Source organism: Sinohyriopsis cumingii, chromosome 17 (assembly GCF_028554795.1).
Source record: "Sinohyriopsis cumingii isolate HCF-2022 chromosome 17, ASM2855479v2, whole genome shotgun sequence".
Lineage (NCBI taxonomy): Eukaryota > Metazoa > Mollusca > Bivalvia > Unionida > Unionidae > Sinohyriopsis > Sinohyriopsis cumingii.
The window spans coordinates 13,857,599-13,876,842 of record NC_142977.1 but is presented as its reverse complement, the minus strand read 5'-3'; the positions used below and the strand labels follow the sequence as shown (position 1 = coordinate 13,876,842).

At 38.7% G+C, this 19,244-nt stretch overlaps 1 protein-coding gene across 1 annotated transcript in view; it reads right to left on the bottom strand.

Annotated features, from left to right (window-relative positions):
• Positions 1–19,244, bottom strand: part of LOC149777783 (multiple epidermal growth factor-like domains protein 8) — a 226,685-nt gene that overhangs the window by 117,680 nt on the left and 89,761 nt on the right. Inside the window, exon 23 of the mRNA XM_089938822.1 lies at positions 16,208–16,517. Coding sequence (XP_089794948.1) covers positions 16,208–16,517 — 310 coding nt within the window. The remainder of the gene's footprint in view (positions 1–16,207; positions 16,518–19,244) is intronic.

The following is a 19,244-nucleotide window of genomic DNA, read 5'->3' as shown; positions in this document are numbered from 1 at the left end:
GTTTTGAGTTTATTAGGAATATCATCCTTAAACTCGCTAATAACTTCAGAATCTGACATGGGCAACCAAACTTTGGTCTGTGCATGATATGATATAATTGCCTCACTGACCACCAACGATGTCAGTATCATACAATCTAGCATATATCGCAACAGAACTATAGGTGCCCAACGTTTTTCACAAAAATGTCTGCCAAACCAAACATAACAAATCTTGTGAAGATTTTCGTTAAACTCGAACGACTCAATACAGGCGAATCCAGTCAGATCAAAATCAGGTAATGGTCCATTAATTGCCACTCGCGTCATCTCGTTTGTAGGGTGACCAAATCTTTCAAAGTACGTAGAACAATCTCCGTATCCCAGAAAACTTCCTGGATAACATGCAACCATATCAACCGAAATAACATCATTGTAATTGTATTTGGTATTCCATAATCCGCCATGTCCATATTCGACGCAGCTTGCGCGCACATCCTCGAGTAAATCAAATCATGTTGGTTTCCATGAATTTCGTTCTCTGGCGAAATGAGCCGCAACAGATGGAACGGTAAAACAATTAGTTAGTAATTTGTCAGTATTTTCCACGTGCTTGCACTGTAAAAACGTCGCAAGATTTTTCATCTCGTCATGGAGGAATTCTGTGCGATATATTTCACCGTTCGGTTTGACAAACTGATCAAATTCACCCTCCTCATTACTTTTAAATAACCATACCGATACAGGATCGGTTTTACTTATTTCGTTGATAAAATCAAACATACTATCTGCCACAGAATTATCTGCCCCAGAATTATCTGGGGAGTAAAATCTAACAGTTCGATCACGTGGAAATATTGTTACTGCGTTAGTCCATGCGTGCGCGTTATGATCGATAATATTTATTGGAGCTCCCTTCGATTTATATTTCGACTGGTACAGTACTTCTCCTGTTATTGTCGCCACAGTTATTGGAAATTTTAATATTTTTCCTAACTCAGCAACATCTTTTATTGTAGCACCAGTATCCTTAACTGAATCAGCCCACGAGTTTATTTTTTCACGCCTTAAATCAGTTAATCCATTTCCACGCATCGCGTTTGTAAAGTGTTCTATTACTCGTTCAGCTACACAATTTAACCTTGAAAATTTCATCGGCGCTAGTTTATCAACGTTGGGTTTTTTATTTATCTCATAAATTCCATAAATAACCGCCGTTACAGGATACGCTCGTTCATAATACGGTTTATCAATACCTGTCAGTAGACCCGGTCTGGAATTTTTACTTAATATGATAGTTTTATTATTACCAAGGACAGGATCATATTTGTCACGGATAATCCAACTATCTGTTTCTGTTAATACAATAAATTTTACTCTGAAGAAATATTTTTGATTGCCCTCGTATTCAGCGATGTAGTTAATGATAGTTGCCGCTCGCTTGTCATTCATTGTAGCGTCCGTGACAGCGTCCTTGACGGAGTCAGGGCGTATAATCTTGAACGTTGACCATGTATGAGATGCACCATCCGTGTAAAATTCTTTCTTAGCGTCATGAATTTTCGAGATCAAACTTTTATTTTTCGGATCAACCAGATCTCGTACTGGCAAGTCAGAAGATAATCTGTCAAGGTTGAATTTATACTTAACAGGCCTAGTTTGGGATAATCTCTCAAACTCGTTCATATAATTAAAACAAATATTTAAATAAAGAAAATTATATATACAATGTCCCAATGTAGATGGTTGATGATCGGCTCAGTAAATCGATGCAACAAATCCTGTAGAAAGGAATTTTGTTGGATGCACTCACAAAACATACGACGAGGAAGTCTAGGACCAATACCATGTCTACGGTGTGGTATTGGAGTGCGAGGAAAGACAGAATTATGTGGAAAGTGTGGCGGGAAACGGTTCAGAGAGCTTAAAAGATATTATGACAAAAAAAATAATAGCGGTGAAAACGCTATAAAATCCGTGAGGGATTATATATCAAGATTTCAGACAAACAATGATTTAAACATATAATATTATTATAATGGAGCAAAATATATTTGTCCCACATCCTGTCATAACAAACTATGAATCAAATATTAATGGTATCATCAGACACCGCAAGTTGAAGAGACAAGTTGGTAATGTTTCTAATACTGGCTATCTTAGATTTACAGTTGGAAAGAGAAGATATCTATGTCATAGATTTACATACGAGTGTCACAAGGGTTTGATCAATGACGGTCTTGTTATTGATCATATTGATGGAAATCCTCAAAACAATAATTTATCCAACCTTCGAGTGACAACTCGAAGCATGAACTCTGCATGTGGTAATACAGGAAGATGTAAGACAATCGGAAAGAGGGGGGTAATTTCTACAAACATAGAAACTGGTAAAGTAATTATGTTTCAGTCTATGAACGCGGCTGCGACATATTTTGATATTAACTCGCGTTCAGTACAAAATGTAGCAGATAATATAACCAGATCTGCTCTCTCGAAAAAATATAAGCAGAAAATCATCTTTCAGTATCAATAACTATCATCACCACATTATTAACTATCATCACCACATTGAATTAATTTTTTTAATTTATGTCACAGAGGTCCTCCATACACTACTGAATTTTTGATTTAAGGGGAGATTACTTTGTAATATATAGTTTTCTTCGTAGATGGTTGGTTTTTTATGATCGTAATTAGTCAGTTTAACTAATTACATCGTATAGTGCCGACGAACCTAACTCATTAGACTCATAAGTATTATTTATGTTTTTTAAATATTTCCCCATCATACAACACATGATAATATTATTGATCCGTAGGAAGCTGTGTGTAAACAGAAACCGTTACTCATTGTAATTGACCTGCAGTTGTGTGTTCACTGAACTTACACTCTGGAAAGTTCTTTGACTGGTGCATTAATGCTACTGTTATTATTGATTTTCGGTCTGCTTAGGAAACTAGCTACAAATACAGAAACTATTATTCAGAAACTGTTATAAATACAGAAACTATTATTCAGAAACTGTTATTATTCAGAAACTGTTATAAATACAGAAACCGCTACAAATACAGAAACTGTTAAATACAGAAACCGTTATTATTCAGAAACCGCTGTTTAGTGTAAATATTGGTTCCTTAGCTATATATTAACTTCCGAAACATATGTTTGTAACAATGTTTGATAGCTCGATCAGTATGGTATTGGACTGTGACGCTCGCGGTCCAGGATCGAATCCCCATGGCTGACAATTTGTCGGTGGTGCGCATAATTGCGATTTTTATAATAGTGGGGGGAACCGCAAGAACCCCTCCGCTCAGCAAATTCACAAACCACAATACTGACTTGTGGTTGATACATATTTTCGTATCACCCACTGGATTAATTATTGTTGGTGTGATTTTGCTGAGCGTATATGTTTGTACTGTCCTTAGTTAAGTTATATGTTTGTACTTCATTCATAATCTGAGCTCGCTAATACACTCGATAGGGGCTCTTCATTCATTGTATATAACCATTTCATTGTATATAACCATTTCATTGTATATATGTTATATGTATATCCTCTAAACTTGGTAGATTGCGGTGGCAAGCTACGAGTTTAATGAGGACTGTGCTGTCCTTGTGCTGTCCTTAGTTAGTGCCGTTTCATTCATAATCTGAGCTCGCTAATACACTCGATAGGGGCTCTTCATTCATTGTATATATGTTATATGTATATCCTCTAAGCTTGGTAGATTGCGGTGGCAAGCTACGAGTTTATGAGGGTTGTGCTGTCCTCCCTCTTGGGCCTCTAGACCGTTGTTTGGCGGGTTAGGGGCTCTCGTAGAGGGAATATTTGCCTAATGAACTTGGTAGATTGCGGTGGCAAGCTACGAGTTCTTGGCTGTGCTGTCCCTGAAACATCCCGACGAACTCGCTAATACACTCGATAGGTGTTCTAGGGATATTTTTTTTATTTTAAAGATTTATATATTATATAATGAACCATGAAAATATCAATGATGTAATTGTCGCTATTAAAAAATTAAAAAAAGATGGAATTAATATATCTGATGAACTTAATCCTGAAAAAATAGTTTCTGACTTTGAGATTTTACAAGAACGTAAAACCATGGGGACACACACACTATCATCTGAATACAGGCTCATGAAACGGATTCAATCGGCAATGTTTCAGTCGCTAGCTACCGTAGAAGATGATCATGTGAAGGAGTTCGTTCCTCTTTCTACCGCCGTAGAAAGAATTAAGTCGTTATTATCCCACGAGTATGAGGCAAAGAAAACGATTAGTACTCGCATAAGACTATTAAGAAAAATAATGTCAGAGAGTGAAACGATCCAAGGTAACCTCGTTACTGGTGAAACGATCCAAGGTAACCTCGTTACTGATGATAATGAAAATGAAAGTTTTGGTAACTGGGGTCCAAGTCAACGCTGACCACGTGTATTGGTAGTCAAAATCAAGAAAGTTCTAACCTTGTCAAATTGTTCCTAATAAATTTTATTTATTATAAATTTTATTTATTATAAATTTTATTTTTACTGAGGATTTATTTTTTTTTACTAAAATCAAGAAAAATGCCCAAATTACTTGATTCTCACGGGGTAGTTGGTAGTCAAAATCAAAGAAAAATGCACAAATTACTTGATTTCTGACGGGGTAGTTGGTAGTCAAAATCAGGAAAATTGAGCAATTTCGTTGTATTTTAGTAAAAAAAAAAATAAAAATCTCAGTAAAAATAATATTATTAATAAATAAAATTAATTTATAATAAATAAAATTTGTTAGGAACAATTTGACAAGGTTAGAACTTTCTTGATTTTGACGGGGTAGTTGGTAGTCAAAATCAAGTAGTTCGTGCATTTTTATGTTTCTGACGGGGTAGTTGGTAGTCAAAATCAAGTAGTTCGTGCATTTTTATGTTTCTGAGGGGGTAGTTGGTAGTCAAAATCAAGTAATTTGTACAATTTCAGTAAAAATCAGGAAAATTAATAAATATTATTTTTTTTTGTGATAGAAATTTTAATTTTACTTTCATCGACTAGCTTTTTTAGTTGCCTGGGCCGATTAATTTGTACCAAACACAAATTTGTGCCAGTAATAATAAAATATTTTTTTAAGTTGATCGAATTTGATTCTGAAGATCTATGACAAAAGTCCTTAGACAGAAATCCTTACGACGGAAGTCTTAGGACAGAAATCCTTAAGACGGAAGTCTTTACGACAAAAGTCCTTAAGATTTCACATACAGATTTATTACAAGCTCTTCTTCACGTATGTCAATCAAGCGATTAAGGTGGTCTGTGAGTTTAAAATTGATTCGTGTTAACATATTATTGTGACACCGCAAATACACGGGATTAGTTGGTTCTTGCACGATTAAATTTCCAGGGGGAACTTGTGGTGTGAACGTGTACAGGATGTATCCTTGTTGAGCTTGATTTGATCTTCCGAGATCTATTTGATAGCTGCCATCGATTACGTCACAAACCAGATTGACCGCGACCGTCGGTGTTATATTAACGATCCGCGGGGATACGTGTCTTCCGCCGCCATGTGGATCATTATCATGTCTAAGAACAGTTGGAGGTGGTGCTAGTTTTTTCCACGCATCGAGTATTTTAGGAAAAAACTCATCAATGACATCATTGATAGATTTTCTTAACTCGGTTACACTATACCCGGGAAATTTATAATTTGGTACATCGGCTTCTGTTATTTTATATTTTTCTAACCATGCCTTTGCATCAGAATTTTTATGTGATTTTAAAAGACTAACCATCGCCTGAACTATTCGGTTATTAAAATATTCCATGTCTGATATAAGCCGATTTAATCTTTCCACACGCGTGATGATTTTTTCACGCGATGACGCTGATATGTCAAAAATATGTTCGTTAAAATATTGATTTAGTTGATCTAGTTGTTTTTTACACTCTTGATTGATTTCCTGAAAATATGCAATAATATCACCCCGATCAAACCTCACATATCCCCCTTCCTCCGGATTTGTAAAAGACCATGTCTCAATATCTTCGCGAAAGTAAAACTCGCCAAGCATCGATTTACTTTTTAAAATACTTAGTAACACCTCGTATGATGGATAAATTTGATGATAAAATTGTCTATCCGTGACATAATCAGACTTTTTCGGTTCTGGTGGTATCGGTGTTATCGGTGGTGATATTTCAGGCCATCCTAGCACAGATCTGATTGAAGATTGATAAATATCAACGGCATAATCAGGCGAGTTTATTTCAACCGTCGAGGACAACGTCGGCTCGTGAACGTTTATTGATATTTTTGATTCCTTTCCCGTTATTGATTTTATTCTACGCGCAAATTCCTCACCGATCTCTTCAATCTGGTAACTGCCGGTTGGTATTCCAACAACAACCCAGTCAGGTGTTCCATCGGGTTTGTTGTTGTTAGTAAATACGAGCGAATTATTTGCTGGTGTACCATTAAATGATTTTGATCTGATATTTGGCCAGCTGTAATATACCCGTAATTGTGCTAGTGCTATTTCTTTTACTGGAATTGCAGTAGGAAAATTAACACTAAATTCAGGATTAGTTGAACTTACCGAGATCATCGTTATCTTTGGCGGAGTTGTGTTGGTCACGATCTGCTGGAGTAATTCTGTCATTATTGATACTTGTATCTTTAATACCTTCATCGTATATTTTGGTCATCATTGAAAATTCGAAATCAGATATAATTCCATCACTGAGACTCGCTGATAACAACGAGGATAATTTCGAGTATGCTACCGTCGCTGTATGTAATTTTATTTTGTAATCGGATAACTTTTCGTTCGTACAAGTACATATTTTTTTTGTGATGATATTAAGCACACCTGCAATAGTTGTTGCTGCTGAAATACAGATAGTTACAGCTACTGGTGCCATCGTTGTCAACGCTGATAATATTACACCGGTTCCAGCAACAACAGCGGATACTGAATAAACAATTACATCAACGATAACCAATCGTCGTCGATATTTTTTTACTTTTACTGTATATTGATCGACTTGATCTTTTAGCGTCGCCTGCCATTCACGCGCTTGATTGTATCTGTATTGTGCACCGTCCATATATATTTTTATGCAGTAACCAATTGAGGTGTTTCAGCTACAAATTCCAAACACCACCAGTAAGATGTTGCGGTTAATGTCTTATCATCTGCATCCAGGATAAATATTTCTTCGGTTCCGCTATTTAATACAACAGATACAACCCCGGAAAACCTGTCGGTGGAATGACGCCATGGAAACATTGTAAATATTTTAAATTTTGCAGCACTAAACACAGATAGCCTGTACACGCCAGTGACTGTTGCGGTATATTTGATAGTATTATTTTGCTGCGACCATGTTGCAAATCCCGATGATACCGTGCATACGATGTTTGTAATATGCCCGGGAGTTATTGCAGCTGGAATTTTAATCAAATTGGTTTTACTGATAATCTCAGGAATTCCCGCTACGATGTCTAGTTGTGTTCGTTTGATCGTGTCTAGGTCAGTTTTGATATCAACGAGTTTCATGTCAATGGCGCGTGGAGTACCGAAGAATTTATCTATGGTATCATCGATTTTTTGAAAATTTCTTCGAAATCTTCCAAAAGCTCCTGCGTGAACGTCATACTCAGCCCGTAACGTGGATAATTTACCATCTACGGTGCCATAGTTGACATCGACGTATTTTTTGTTGCTGCGTCTTCGTCAGATGTTGGATCTTTTAAAACTACTATTTTGTTCCCGTTCATGCTAAGTTCACCTGTCATTGTGTCACCGGTGTTTCTCACGCGATTAGCAACACTTCTTGCAATTTCATCTCTGATGGTTTTAAGTGACATACTTGAATCTCTGATTTTGCCGCTATCAGTAAACACGGGAATATTATCTGTAACTGCACCAAGTACTCGCCGGACTATATCATTCCATTTGATATTGCTGGTTTTTAGTTTACCATATCGATCTTGAAAAATAACAACTTCATCTGGGTCAACTCCAGCAAGGTTCATAATATCAGCGAGGTCATCTTTAGTCGCATACTTTGACAGATCAACGTCGGATTTTATTTTCTTACTAGTAGAAGATCTTCCGTAAATATCAACCATTATAATAAGATCCGTTGTTTAAAATGCTTTACGCGCAACAAATCGGTTGCTTGTATAATCGTGCACGACTTTATGTGGCGGCTTGGATGATTTTGATATAGCGTCGAGTACATTAATTACTTCACGGCCGCATATTGGCGGATCTGTCATTGTTTGTGTGGGTAGCGTTGAATACCAAACTTTGGAACCGCTAGTTGTTGCGTGGAGTGGTGCGACATACTTGATAAATTCAACAGGTGGAGCTAACCCGTACGAATCAAAATAAACAATTCCACGTGGATCAACCGCGTATGATACCCAATGAGTACCAGGTCCGGAACCTTTGTCAAGATTAATAATACCTGTTTCTAGTTTGTTTGGTTGTTTCGGTAATTGATCTCGCATAAAAACACCTCTAAAGGCAGATATTTTTAATTTTTTAGCAGCATCAAGTAAATCAAAATTTGATGATGGAACGTTTAACGAAATGATCCTGGAAGCCTTAGGCCTCTCCCCCAACGAGATCCCGGTAATCTTAGACCGCGTCCCTTTTTTTTGTACCCCTGCCCTGTTGCTTTCTTTAGTGCCATTCCAGCGGCTGTTCCAACAGCACCTAACGCGGCCGCTTTTGCTATGGCTGGAGCAGCTGCAGCTATTAATGCCGGAATGGCCGCAAGTAGTGGAAATATACCACCCGTTTTAACCATGTCTTTGATGGCGCTCGGGGAGAGATGGAATTGAACTCCAGTTTTTGATTCTAGGGCTTTATTGAAATGTTTAATCTGATTATTTGTCAACGATAATTTGTTTGGACCACCACTAATATGATCTCGTTTTAGTGATATTTTAGTTCCGCATTTGTTGGCGGTTTTTGATTGAAGCTTTTTTACCTGACCCGGGGTCAGAGTAACATTAACATGACTATACGACATTTTTATATAAAATATATTTTTCTAAATAGCACGATTAAAGATTTTCCACCGGTGCATCAACGACCCTCATTCGACCACTGCCACCTTCAAGTAACATGGCCTTGTCGCTAAGTATGACCGCGATCGCTTTGTAGGCGCCGCGAACAATTGGTGGACCAGCTATATCAGGAGGAGGGTTAGTAACACGAGCTCGAAAGTGTATATCAACAACAGATTGTTTGGATAAATCAAGATGTTCTAGTGAAAAATAATAAATCGGATATAGACCTGTAAAATCTAGTTGTGATATTTGCAAACCAGTATCTATATTTTGATCACGTCCCATGAATGACATTAAACGATGATATGCACGCGCTACGTGATTTTGATCAAAATTTAGTTGTATATTTTCTGTTGGTTCTTGATGTCCATTTATTCGCAAGAAAACTTCATTAACTCCAAGGTTGTCAAATATCATATGTGAACGTTGTTGATTATTCGTCCGAGCATTATCTTGTAGTGCAATAAAAATATGTCGTGGTGCAGAAACACCCTGTTGTGATGCTATATTTCATGTAAATAAACCATTAATATTGCTTTGAGCAGCATCTGTGGTTACTGTTAACCATGATAGCAATGATTTACCGCCTTGATCCATAAAAGATAGTAATTTTTGTTCCTCAGTAATAGATGGAGTCATTACTGGCATCCACAATGAAAGTTTTGTTATATTTACTTTACCAGCATCAGCAACACCATCACCTCGCCAGATTGCATCATTATCATCACCTTTTCTTACGAGCACAATTGTGTGTTTAGCTCCAAAGATGACCTTTCTAACATTTCTGCAAAATCCAAAGATGTGAGATAATGGAATTGCACACGAAAAATTTCTATTATTTCCCGACAGCGCTGATCGGCGTGTTGCAAACCCTAAGTTGTAAGTCGCATTAACGCTTCCTACAATATCAAAAGCAGCACCTGGTCTGGCTGCGTATTCAGGACCATCAGCAACCGGTTGTGGATCAGATGCAGTACCTACAGGTGCCTCCATATCAAATGCTGGGTCTGATTCACGCCTGAACATTTTATTATAGTTACCATTTTTCCAAATGATGATCATCGTCGACGAAGACCACTTCCTGCTATTAAATTTGCTGTTATATTTTTTTCTGCTTCTTCAGATATCGCCGCTAGTTTTTGATTTGCAGCCTGATTTATTATTTTACTGACATCTGCAGGCATCACCTCAGTACTTGCCAGTTTCACCGGTGGTTGTTGTTTTCGTCGCAATAATCGTGATAATCTTTCTTTGATCGCCGAGAACGCCTTACCAGCAACATTGACAATTGCACCAGGAGCTTTATCACGAACAATATCAATAGCCTTCATCGATAATTGTTTTGCAACAGGTGCTACTTTTGGAGCTATCCTCGTGAATAATCCCCGAATGACATCACCAAGTCCATCTCCGTAAATTGCTTCATAGATTGGTAATCGTGAGTTTACCGCTCTAACCTGTGTGGGTTTACGATGATTATCATGCACAATCATCTTATTTTATTTACCATTTATCTAACAACTAGTCATCAACGAGCTCATCAATAAGTTCTCGGTAAACGCCAATATCCATGATACCACCTTGAAATAGTCGCCGACAAATATCAGCTGCTTCATTGGTTATTTCTGGTGAATTATTTCCAGCTCGTTTTCCTCCTATGAGAACTTCTAACCGTGATACGTCATTGATGATATTATCAGGACATAAACCAGATCCTGTTTTAGGTTCATCTTGGGGTGGTGGTTGCATTACCGGAGCAAGTACTTCAGTGGTGGCCGGGGGTGAGTCACCTTCTCGAAATCCATGTGGTGAACCTGTCGGTGTAAATGTCATTTTCGGTGCAGAAATTTTCTTCGAGAAGGGTGATTTAAGTGACTCTTTAGCCTTTTTAATTTTCGACAACAACCTTTGCTGTGGCGAAGAAGATTGTTGTTGTTGTTCTATTTGTTGCAGAGGTGGAGGAAGCTGATACTGGGAGGACTCTCCTTGTTTTGGTTGTTCCCGCCCCCCTCTAAATCTTTCTACTTCTTCTTTAAGTCTTTTAAATTCTTGACCTCTAGCTTGTTTTTTATTGTAATATACGCGATATATCCATTTAATGAAATCATCATCAGTTGTTTTTCCATAAAAGGGTTTTAAAAAATTAGATTTATTAGATATATTTTTTGATATCAACTCAGGTAATCTCTCTCTTTCAGTGTTTCTAATTTCCTCAACAACTCCTTCGTTAAATCTTGCAATTAATCTTAAGCTCTCTTCTGCTGTTTTGGGTTCAGATGCAAGTTTTTTTCTCACATCGGCGACTTCAGTACGAAGTTCTCCAATACGTTCAAGTATTTCCTCACCAACAGGTGGAGGCTGAGCCGCAGCTATGCCAGTTGGAAGGTCTCGTAAAATCTCCCTTGTCTGTTTAGTTCTTCTTGCTATTTTTTTTGATACCGGAAGAAGATCTTCTTTGATGACAGTTGTAACTTGTTCAGTAGCTGCAGTGACGGGCTTAAACAGTTTTTTAGTGTCCTCTTCATACTCAACTTTTGCTTCTTGCTGCGCTTGCAGATTTTTTCTAAATGAGTCTCTGACAGGAAGAAATTTTTTAATTGTTTCTAATCGTTCTCGTGCTGTTCTTGCAGTATGAGATTCTGGATGTATCATTTTATTATAACATGATAATTTAATTAATATCAGCAAAGGAGGAATACAGAAGTTTGATGATATATTATAAACACAGAAAGAACATAAATCCAAAAATAGAAAAACCACCATCAGAACTTGAATATTACTTGAAACATAGAATAAATTCCGAAGATTCAGATGAAGATGAAACAGATGAAGATTTCCATGATTCAGATAATGATTCCCAATATTGATAGCAGCAGAGAGGGGCGTCTACGGTTCTGTTTGGGACAAACAATAATCGTAGACGTGGTAATTGACCTCTATGAGTGGTCACTATTTTTTTTGGTAAAACACAAGGGTGACCATTCCCCTAAGTGGTCTGTTCACCCTCTCTGCTGCTGCATGTGTGTCTGTAGTTGCACTCTGCTGCTCACAAGGGCATGGTTGGAGTCACAGTCTGCACTGTGGTAGGTTCTGGTGCAGAGGACGCTGTTAAGGGCAGAGCGCCTGGTGATGACCAAGTTGAGTTGGTGACAGTGATGAGATCTGGGGTGTTTCCATGACACTTTGTGTTGTGGCTTACACTTGAACAAGGTGTTTGTGATGCACAGGCCATGGTAGGTGCATAGCTCCAGCAGTCTCTGGCCGTTTTCGTTGGTCTTTCCAGTGCCATGATATCCGAGGCAGGCAGGCCATGACTCGTGGTCCACCCCTACTCTGGCATTAAAGTCGCCGAGGAGGAATAGTGGTTCATTTTTGGGGCATCCTTTGATCTGTTCGTCCAACTGCCCATAGAACTGATCCTTCGTGTCTTCTGATGACGTGAGGGTTGGGGCGTAGACACTGATAATGTTGACAGGACCTGAAGCAGTGGTGAGGCAGATGGACAAGAGACGCTCAGTGCCCCCTGTGGGAGGTTCAACCAGGGCCAGGAGATTGTTTTTGATGGCAAAGCCCACTCCGTGCTGACGGGGCTCCTCAGGTTCTCGACCCTTCCAGAAAAAGGTGTAGTTTTCCTCTCTGAGGGAGCCACTAGAGGCGAACCTGGTTTCCTGGAGGGCAGCTATGCTGATATTTAGTCTGGTGAGTTCTCTATCGATGATGGCCATCTTTCTGGTGTCGTCCACTTCTTTGAGGTCGTCGGAGATGCCTGTACACATGGTGCGCACATTCCAGCTTGCAAATCGAAGAGCTGGAGTCTTCTTTATTGGTTTCTTGTTTCTTTTGTCTGGTGTGGAATTACCGTTTGCTTGTCATGCTGAACAACACACTGAGTTCCAGACACCCACTGAAGCAGGCAGACGATGGCGGGTCAACACCTTATTGACCGGGGGCTGCCCGGCTTGAGGCGGGCGATAGTTGGCCAGTGGGACACGATCCCTCCCACCATCAAAGCTGACCCGTGGCGCCCCTTCCCTACACCAATCGGGTGGGACTTATAACCCGTAAACTGTCAGCTTCCGTGTTGTTTCCTCACTCAGTAGCGAGACTGGAGTGTCCTCTCCAGGGCACAAGCCTGGGCGTGGAGTATGGAGATCCTGGGCTGCCCAGACGTCAGGATCCCCCTCTCGTCCTTGCTGGTGGGGTCCAAAGGAATGCTGAGCATGACATTTGGCACCAGTCTGGATGCAGGAGCTGCCGGAAGGAGGTCGTAGTTGACCCCCAGCTGCCTTAGGGGCTCCACTCCTGATTTTCTGTCTGGGTTTACTCCCGTAGCCTTTCCTTCTCCCGAAGATATCCACAAGGCAGTGGAGCCATAATCCAATGGATGGGACTTGGTTGGTTTTGAATCAGAGTTTCCTTCTCCTAGATGAACTGCCTGACAAGGCTAACGAGCTTCATCTGCCCGGGTTTGGGGTCAGAGTTTCCCTTCTCTTAGACTGGTTGTCTGCCAAGGCTAATGAGCCCAGTCTGCCCACCCAGTTATACCGCCGGGTACTCGGTCGCGCCACACTGCAGGCTCTGTTAAAACAGGGGGCACCGCATGAAGGTGCTGCTGTGGACACAATAGTGTAGGAGAGGCCATATGCAAGTAACCTCCTGCCCTGCAGAGCGAGACAGTGGTCCTGCGGCGATCACTACACCTGGGAAGGGAGGCTATGAAAGATGCTTCACACATAAATACACACAGTAAAATCAGCAAACATGCTTGAGATGTTATAAATACATAGTACAGCCAGCAAACATGCTTGAAATGTCATACACAGTGCAGTCAGCAAACATGCTTGAAATGTTATAAACACACAGTACAGTCAGCAAACATGCTTGAAATATCATACACAGTAGTCAGCAAACATGCTTGAGATGTTATGAACACACAGTACAGCCAGCAAACATGCTTGAAATGTCATACACAGTACAGTCAGCGAACATGCTTGAAATGTTATAAACACACAGTACAGTCAGCAAACATGCTTGAAATGTCATACACAGTACAGTCAGCAAACATGCTTGAGATGTTATAAACACACAGTACAGTCAGCAAACATGCTTGCAATGTTATAAATATGCACAGTAAAATCAGCAAACATGCTTGAGATATTATAAATACACAGTACAGTCAGCAAACATGCTTGAAATGTCATACACAGTACAGTCAGCAAACATGCTTGAGATGTTATAAACATACAGCAGTCAGCAAACATGCTTGAGATGTTAAACACACACAGTAAAATCAGCAAACATGCTTGAGATGTTATAAATACACATAGTACAGTCAGCAAACATTCTTGAGATGTTATAAATACATAGTAAAATCAGCAAACATGCTTGAGATGTTAAAAACACACAGTACAGTCAGCAAACATGCTTGAGATATTATAAACACAAAGTAGTTTGAAAACATGCCTAAGATGTTATATTGTAAGTTCTATTTGATTCTTAGAACTTCTCAAGTCCCTCTGTAATGCCAAGGAGCATAAAACACTTATATTTCTTATGCTTGCCTGGTGTAAAAACACCATCATTGCTACCATAACCCATTCATGGAGAAAAACAAAGATACAATAACTACAAAGACTAAACGCTAGCGAGTGTTTGTAAAACCTTCATTAACATGCTCCTGATCAGTCCCACCCCTTCAACTGTTATTTTTCTTGGTTTTAACAGCACTGTTAACACATTATTTGCTATATCATGCAAAGGAAATGGGAGCCAAGTGCCTTTCTAAAGGACATGCACAGGCAGTCAATCCTGGCTGGCCTGGTCAGGTAGTGAATCATTACTCTTGGATTATGAGTTCAATGCTCAAGTAACTGACCTATTGCATTCCCGCTCCCCTCCAATTTGTCCCACTAAGGCTCAGTCTCAAAGGACGGCTGTAAAGTGGGGATCTCATCATAACTTAACCAATACCAAATTGTAAATAAACAACCACAGCTCTCTATGACCTCATTCAAAACCTTATCTGGAATGTATTCAAACTTGGGTAAACTCTCAAATACAGAAATGCCAACCCAATAAGTATGCTTATCTGGCATCCAGGCAAAAAATTCCAAACTCTGAACACATATTGTAGAATGGTCACTAAATCCATCAATGGGCCATACTTTCATCCCTTTTCAATTCTGTAAGAAGTCCATGCATACTTGTTACTAGGTCTCATGAGTAAATTATACTGCGTCTATTCCTCCAAACCCGAAAACATGAATAACTACCACTAAGCCAAAATAACCACTAAACAAATTGGAGTTATATTTAAAAAATATTCCCTATTGTCAGTTCTTTAATGTTGATGCTTTTTTTGCCTGCAAACCTCATATTAATCTGGTTCATTGTAAAGTGCATTATGCTTTTCATGTTGATACATTAAAATCTGTGTACCAGTCTATCGTATAGACAAGTTTTAAGGAAACGGACAGAGATATTTTCTGTGTAGGTCTTGATGCTGCATTACTTTTGATACCTGTGTCTTTAAAGAAACTTCCTAATCCAAACTAAATCCCATAAAATGATGATTTTCTAGAATTTCATTAGCTAAATTTAAAATGCAGTATTTTCAATAAAATTTCATCATAATCTCACAAAATACAGAACTGGCATATCTGCAAGCATACAAATTCTTACACTAATAAGGCTAACAACTAAGGAAATATTTTGTGCCCGACCACATCCACCCATCCCAGCCTCCAGCCATACACAGACCATTTACTCCACCCTCTCCATGCAGACCACACCCCTACCCCTATCCACACCCATTCAACAACCCTGAACCTATTATTTATGAAAAATTATAAAACCATTGTGAGCAATTACAGGCCAATGTCAATCATATCCCAAGGTTTAAATTCTGTCTTGAACCAATATTAAAAAATAAAAGGAATTCAATTATTACTATGCTGCACTAGCATAGTGAAATAGCGAATCGAAAACATCTTTTATACAGCCTGGCATCTGTCTTAAAGCAAATTGTTCAGAAGCAGAAATATTTGGATGAATTTTGAAGTAAACCCAAAAATGCATTTCCCACCCTCATTTCAAACAAAATAAAAATAATCTCCATGAGTTAATGAGTTAACAAGGAAGGTTATTTACCTGGGTGGTGCACCATTTGCATTGGAGCTGCATATAGTCTTATTTCTGTAACTGGTGCTCTCTGTTGAATTTGATGTCACATTCTGAGTGGAAATACCATCATCTACTGTTACAACACATGCAGTGCAACCGATTTGTGAAACACATGTATCTACATCACCACTGATCTCACAAATATCGAGGGGAAGAGACAACTGGAACATGTTTGCACTTGTCGCATCATTCAATCCACCAAAAACATAGATACTGTTGTTGAAAACGGTTGCGCTAGATGCATAGGATCTACTCATGGCCTGGCCTGCAGGATTATCTGAATGACAAAGGCAATGCAACTGATTTCCAAACAATGATGTAAATTCTTCGCAAATTAAAAATAGAGAAGATTGTTATATATTTGGCAAAAGCATTATTGCATGCCAAAGATGACAATCTGCTATGTTCCTTTATCAACCAAGACCCTTCAAACTGAGATTTTCTCATCTTTCACAAGTATATTGCATAAATCTTTAACATCACAAGGCAACGAACCCCATCACATCCATGAAAGCGCAGATTTTATTGATTAATAAGTAACTGTGCTTGGATGAGAAACTTCGACTGACTCATTCAAAGCATTTTACCCATGTTCACAGTGATTTGCTGATCAGGTTTCATGAAGAAAGAGAAAATCTCAGAAGAGGTAGCTATGGATGACAAAGTAGTCAAGCAGACTGTACAGGTGGTTTGCAACAATGGGTAATGACAAAAATGCTGCAGTGTATCAAACGAATGATGCGTGATTTCCCATCAGAAATAAATTACAGGTTAAATAACACAAATCTGATAGATGCTCATTCAAATTCAAGAATTTCGTAAATGTTCACAGATTATTCATATCTCTGTCTTAAATAACACCATTAACTCTTCTTTTCTGTGTCTAGAACGCTGAAGTGTTGCCATAAATTCTAACACTATAACTTTTCACTAATGTAGCTGCATTCTTATTTTGTATATTTAGTTTATGTTGTTGTTGCTTTGGGTTTAACACCATCTGTCAAAACATGATAGGATATACAAGATGGCCAGTTGTTGTTGTTGTTGTTGTTGTAAGGTTTAATGCCTCTTTTAGCACAAGGCAGGCTATACATGGCAGCCAATAGGGTGAAGGAAGAACCCTGGAAAGAACCAATGACCCACAAGAAGCTATGGAAAGCTTTCTCACATACCCACATTAGCCAAACCCGAGACTCGAACCCACTCAGTCAGAGGTGAGATGGCATTGATCTGTAATGAAGAGCACTTTAGACGACTCGGCCACTTGGGGCCTGCAAGATGGCCAGTACAGCTGCTGGAAGAAAACACTGGTAAGAACCACCAACTCGTGGGAAGCTACTGGCAAGTTTTCTCACATATACACAATTGCTGAGAATGAAACTTTAACCACATGGAGACATGTGAGATGGCACTGATTAGATAAGGTCAGACCCCAAGGCCACCCTATGGCTCCTTAGTTTATGCAGCAATGTAACACGATGTTTGAGTGGGTGGGTGGTGGTAGTGTGCATTCCCCTAAGTCCGTTTTAATTTTTTTGAACACTGACAATGCTCTTTCTACATCTAACTTCAGGCAACAAAGGGCAATAACTTCAAATGATCTGGGTTGTTCCGTTTTGTGTACTTGGACTCTCCCACAGCAGTGCTCAAAGGAATATCAAACACTAAATCACCTTAGCTATTGTCAGTCAATTAAATAATCCCTGAAATAGCTGATGTTTTTCTCTGACCACTTTTACGTTATAACTGTGATTTTATAAATCATGTTTTTCAAGTGACATATCATGATTCAGCATGCAGGATACTGGTAACCTGAACCATAAAGGTATAGAATTGTGTATTGCGTATCATCCAATAACATTTGGAAGTAGGCAAAATTTCATGGAAAAAACTGTAGGGATTAAGAAATGACAGACATAAGGAAACAAGCTTACTAGTGCATTATTCCTTGTTGCAATGTTGACCTTGGGATAGGGGTGGTATGACTCTTGACCTTGAGATACCCTGTTGAGTCAAGCTATATAAGGCTAACGTTTCATGAAAATATCTGTTGGTTAAAAGGACAAAGGTCACTGAATTAATTTAACCTTTGACATGACCTTGAGCAGGGACCATGGCTATAGTATGTCACACTGATTGGTCATGATAAATCAATGGTTAAAATCTCATTAGCATACATTTTTCCTTACTGTAACCTTCATCCAGGGGTAGTAAATGTTCATCTACCATTACACAACAAAAAAATCACGAGATCAAGGAAAAAAGCTTATGTTAATCTTTCTCATGACCTTCAGTTCCCCACATTGTAATGATGATCAAGGTCACTACTAACTAGCAATTTTAGATTGTACAGTATGTGTGTGTGTGTGTGTGTGTGTGTGTGTGTGTATGTGTGTGATTCCGATTTTTAACAATTTTTCAGTCATATCACTATGATGTCTCCAGTGTGGCAATTTATAGTGATGTCTAGCACTGGGGCATCATGCCGCAAATATACCATGGTGTCCCACCCGGTCACATTATCATAACACCAGACCAACCAGTCCTAACTCTAACCTCTTAATGCTGAGCACCTAGCAAGGCAGCTGTTGGTACCATTTTTATAAGTCATTGGTACAACTCGCCTGCATTTCAAACCTGCAACCTCCCACATGCGAGCATATGTATTGTAAAAGTATAAACTGGTGTACTACAAACACCCATCCTTAAATGAATACATACGTATTGTAAAATTAGATTATTTGTGGTAAATTTGTCATTTTCATGAATAACAAAAATCAACAAAATTAAATCCTGCACGAATAGTTTATGCTAAGCTATGGTGTTTAAGTTAATTATGACCCCATGTGATTGCATTCCCATGTAACTGTTAGATTACTGCTATGGTGTTTAAGTTAATTATGACCCCATGTGATTACATCCCAGGTAACTGTTAGATTACTGCTAAACAAGGACATGGTACCCCAATAAATATTTCTCATTGTACAGTACTTGATTATCATTA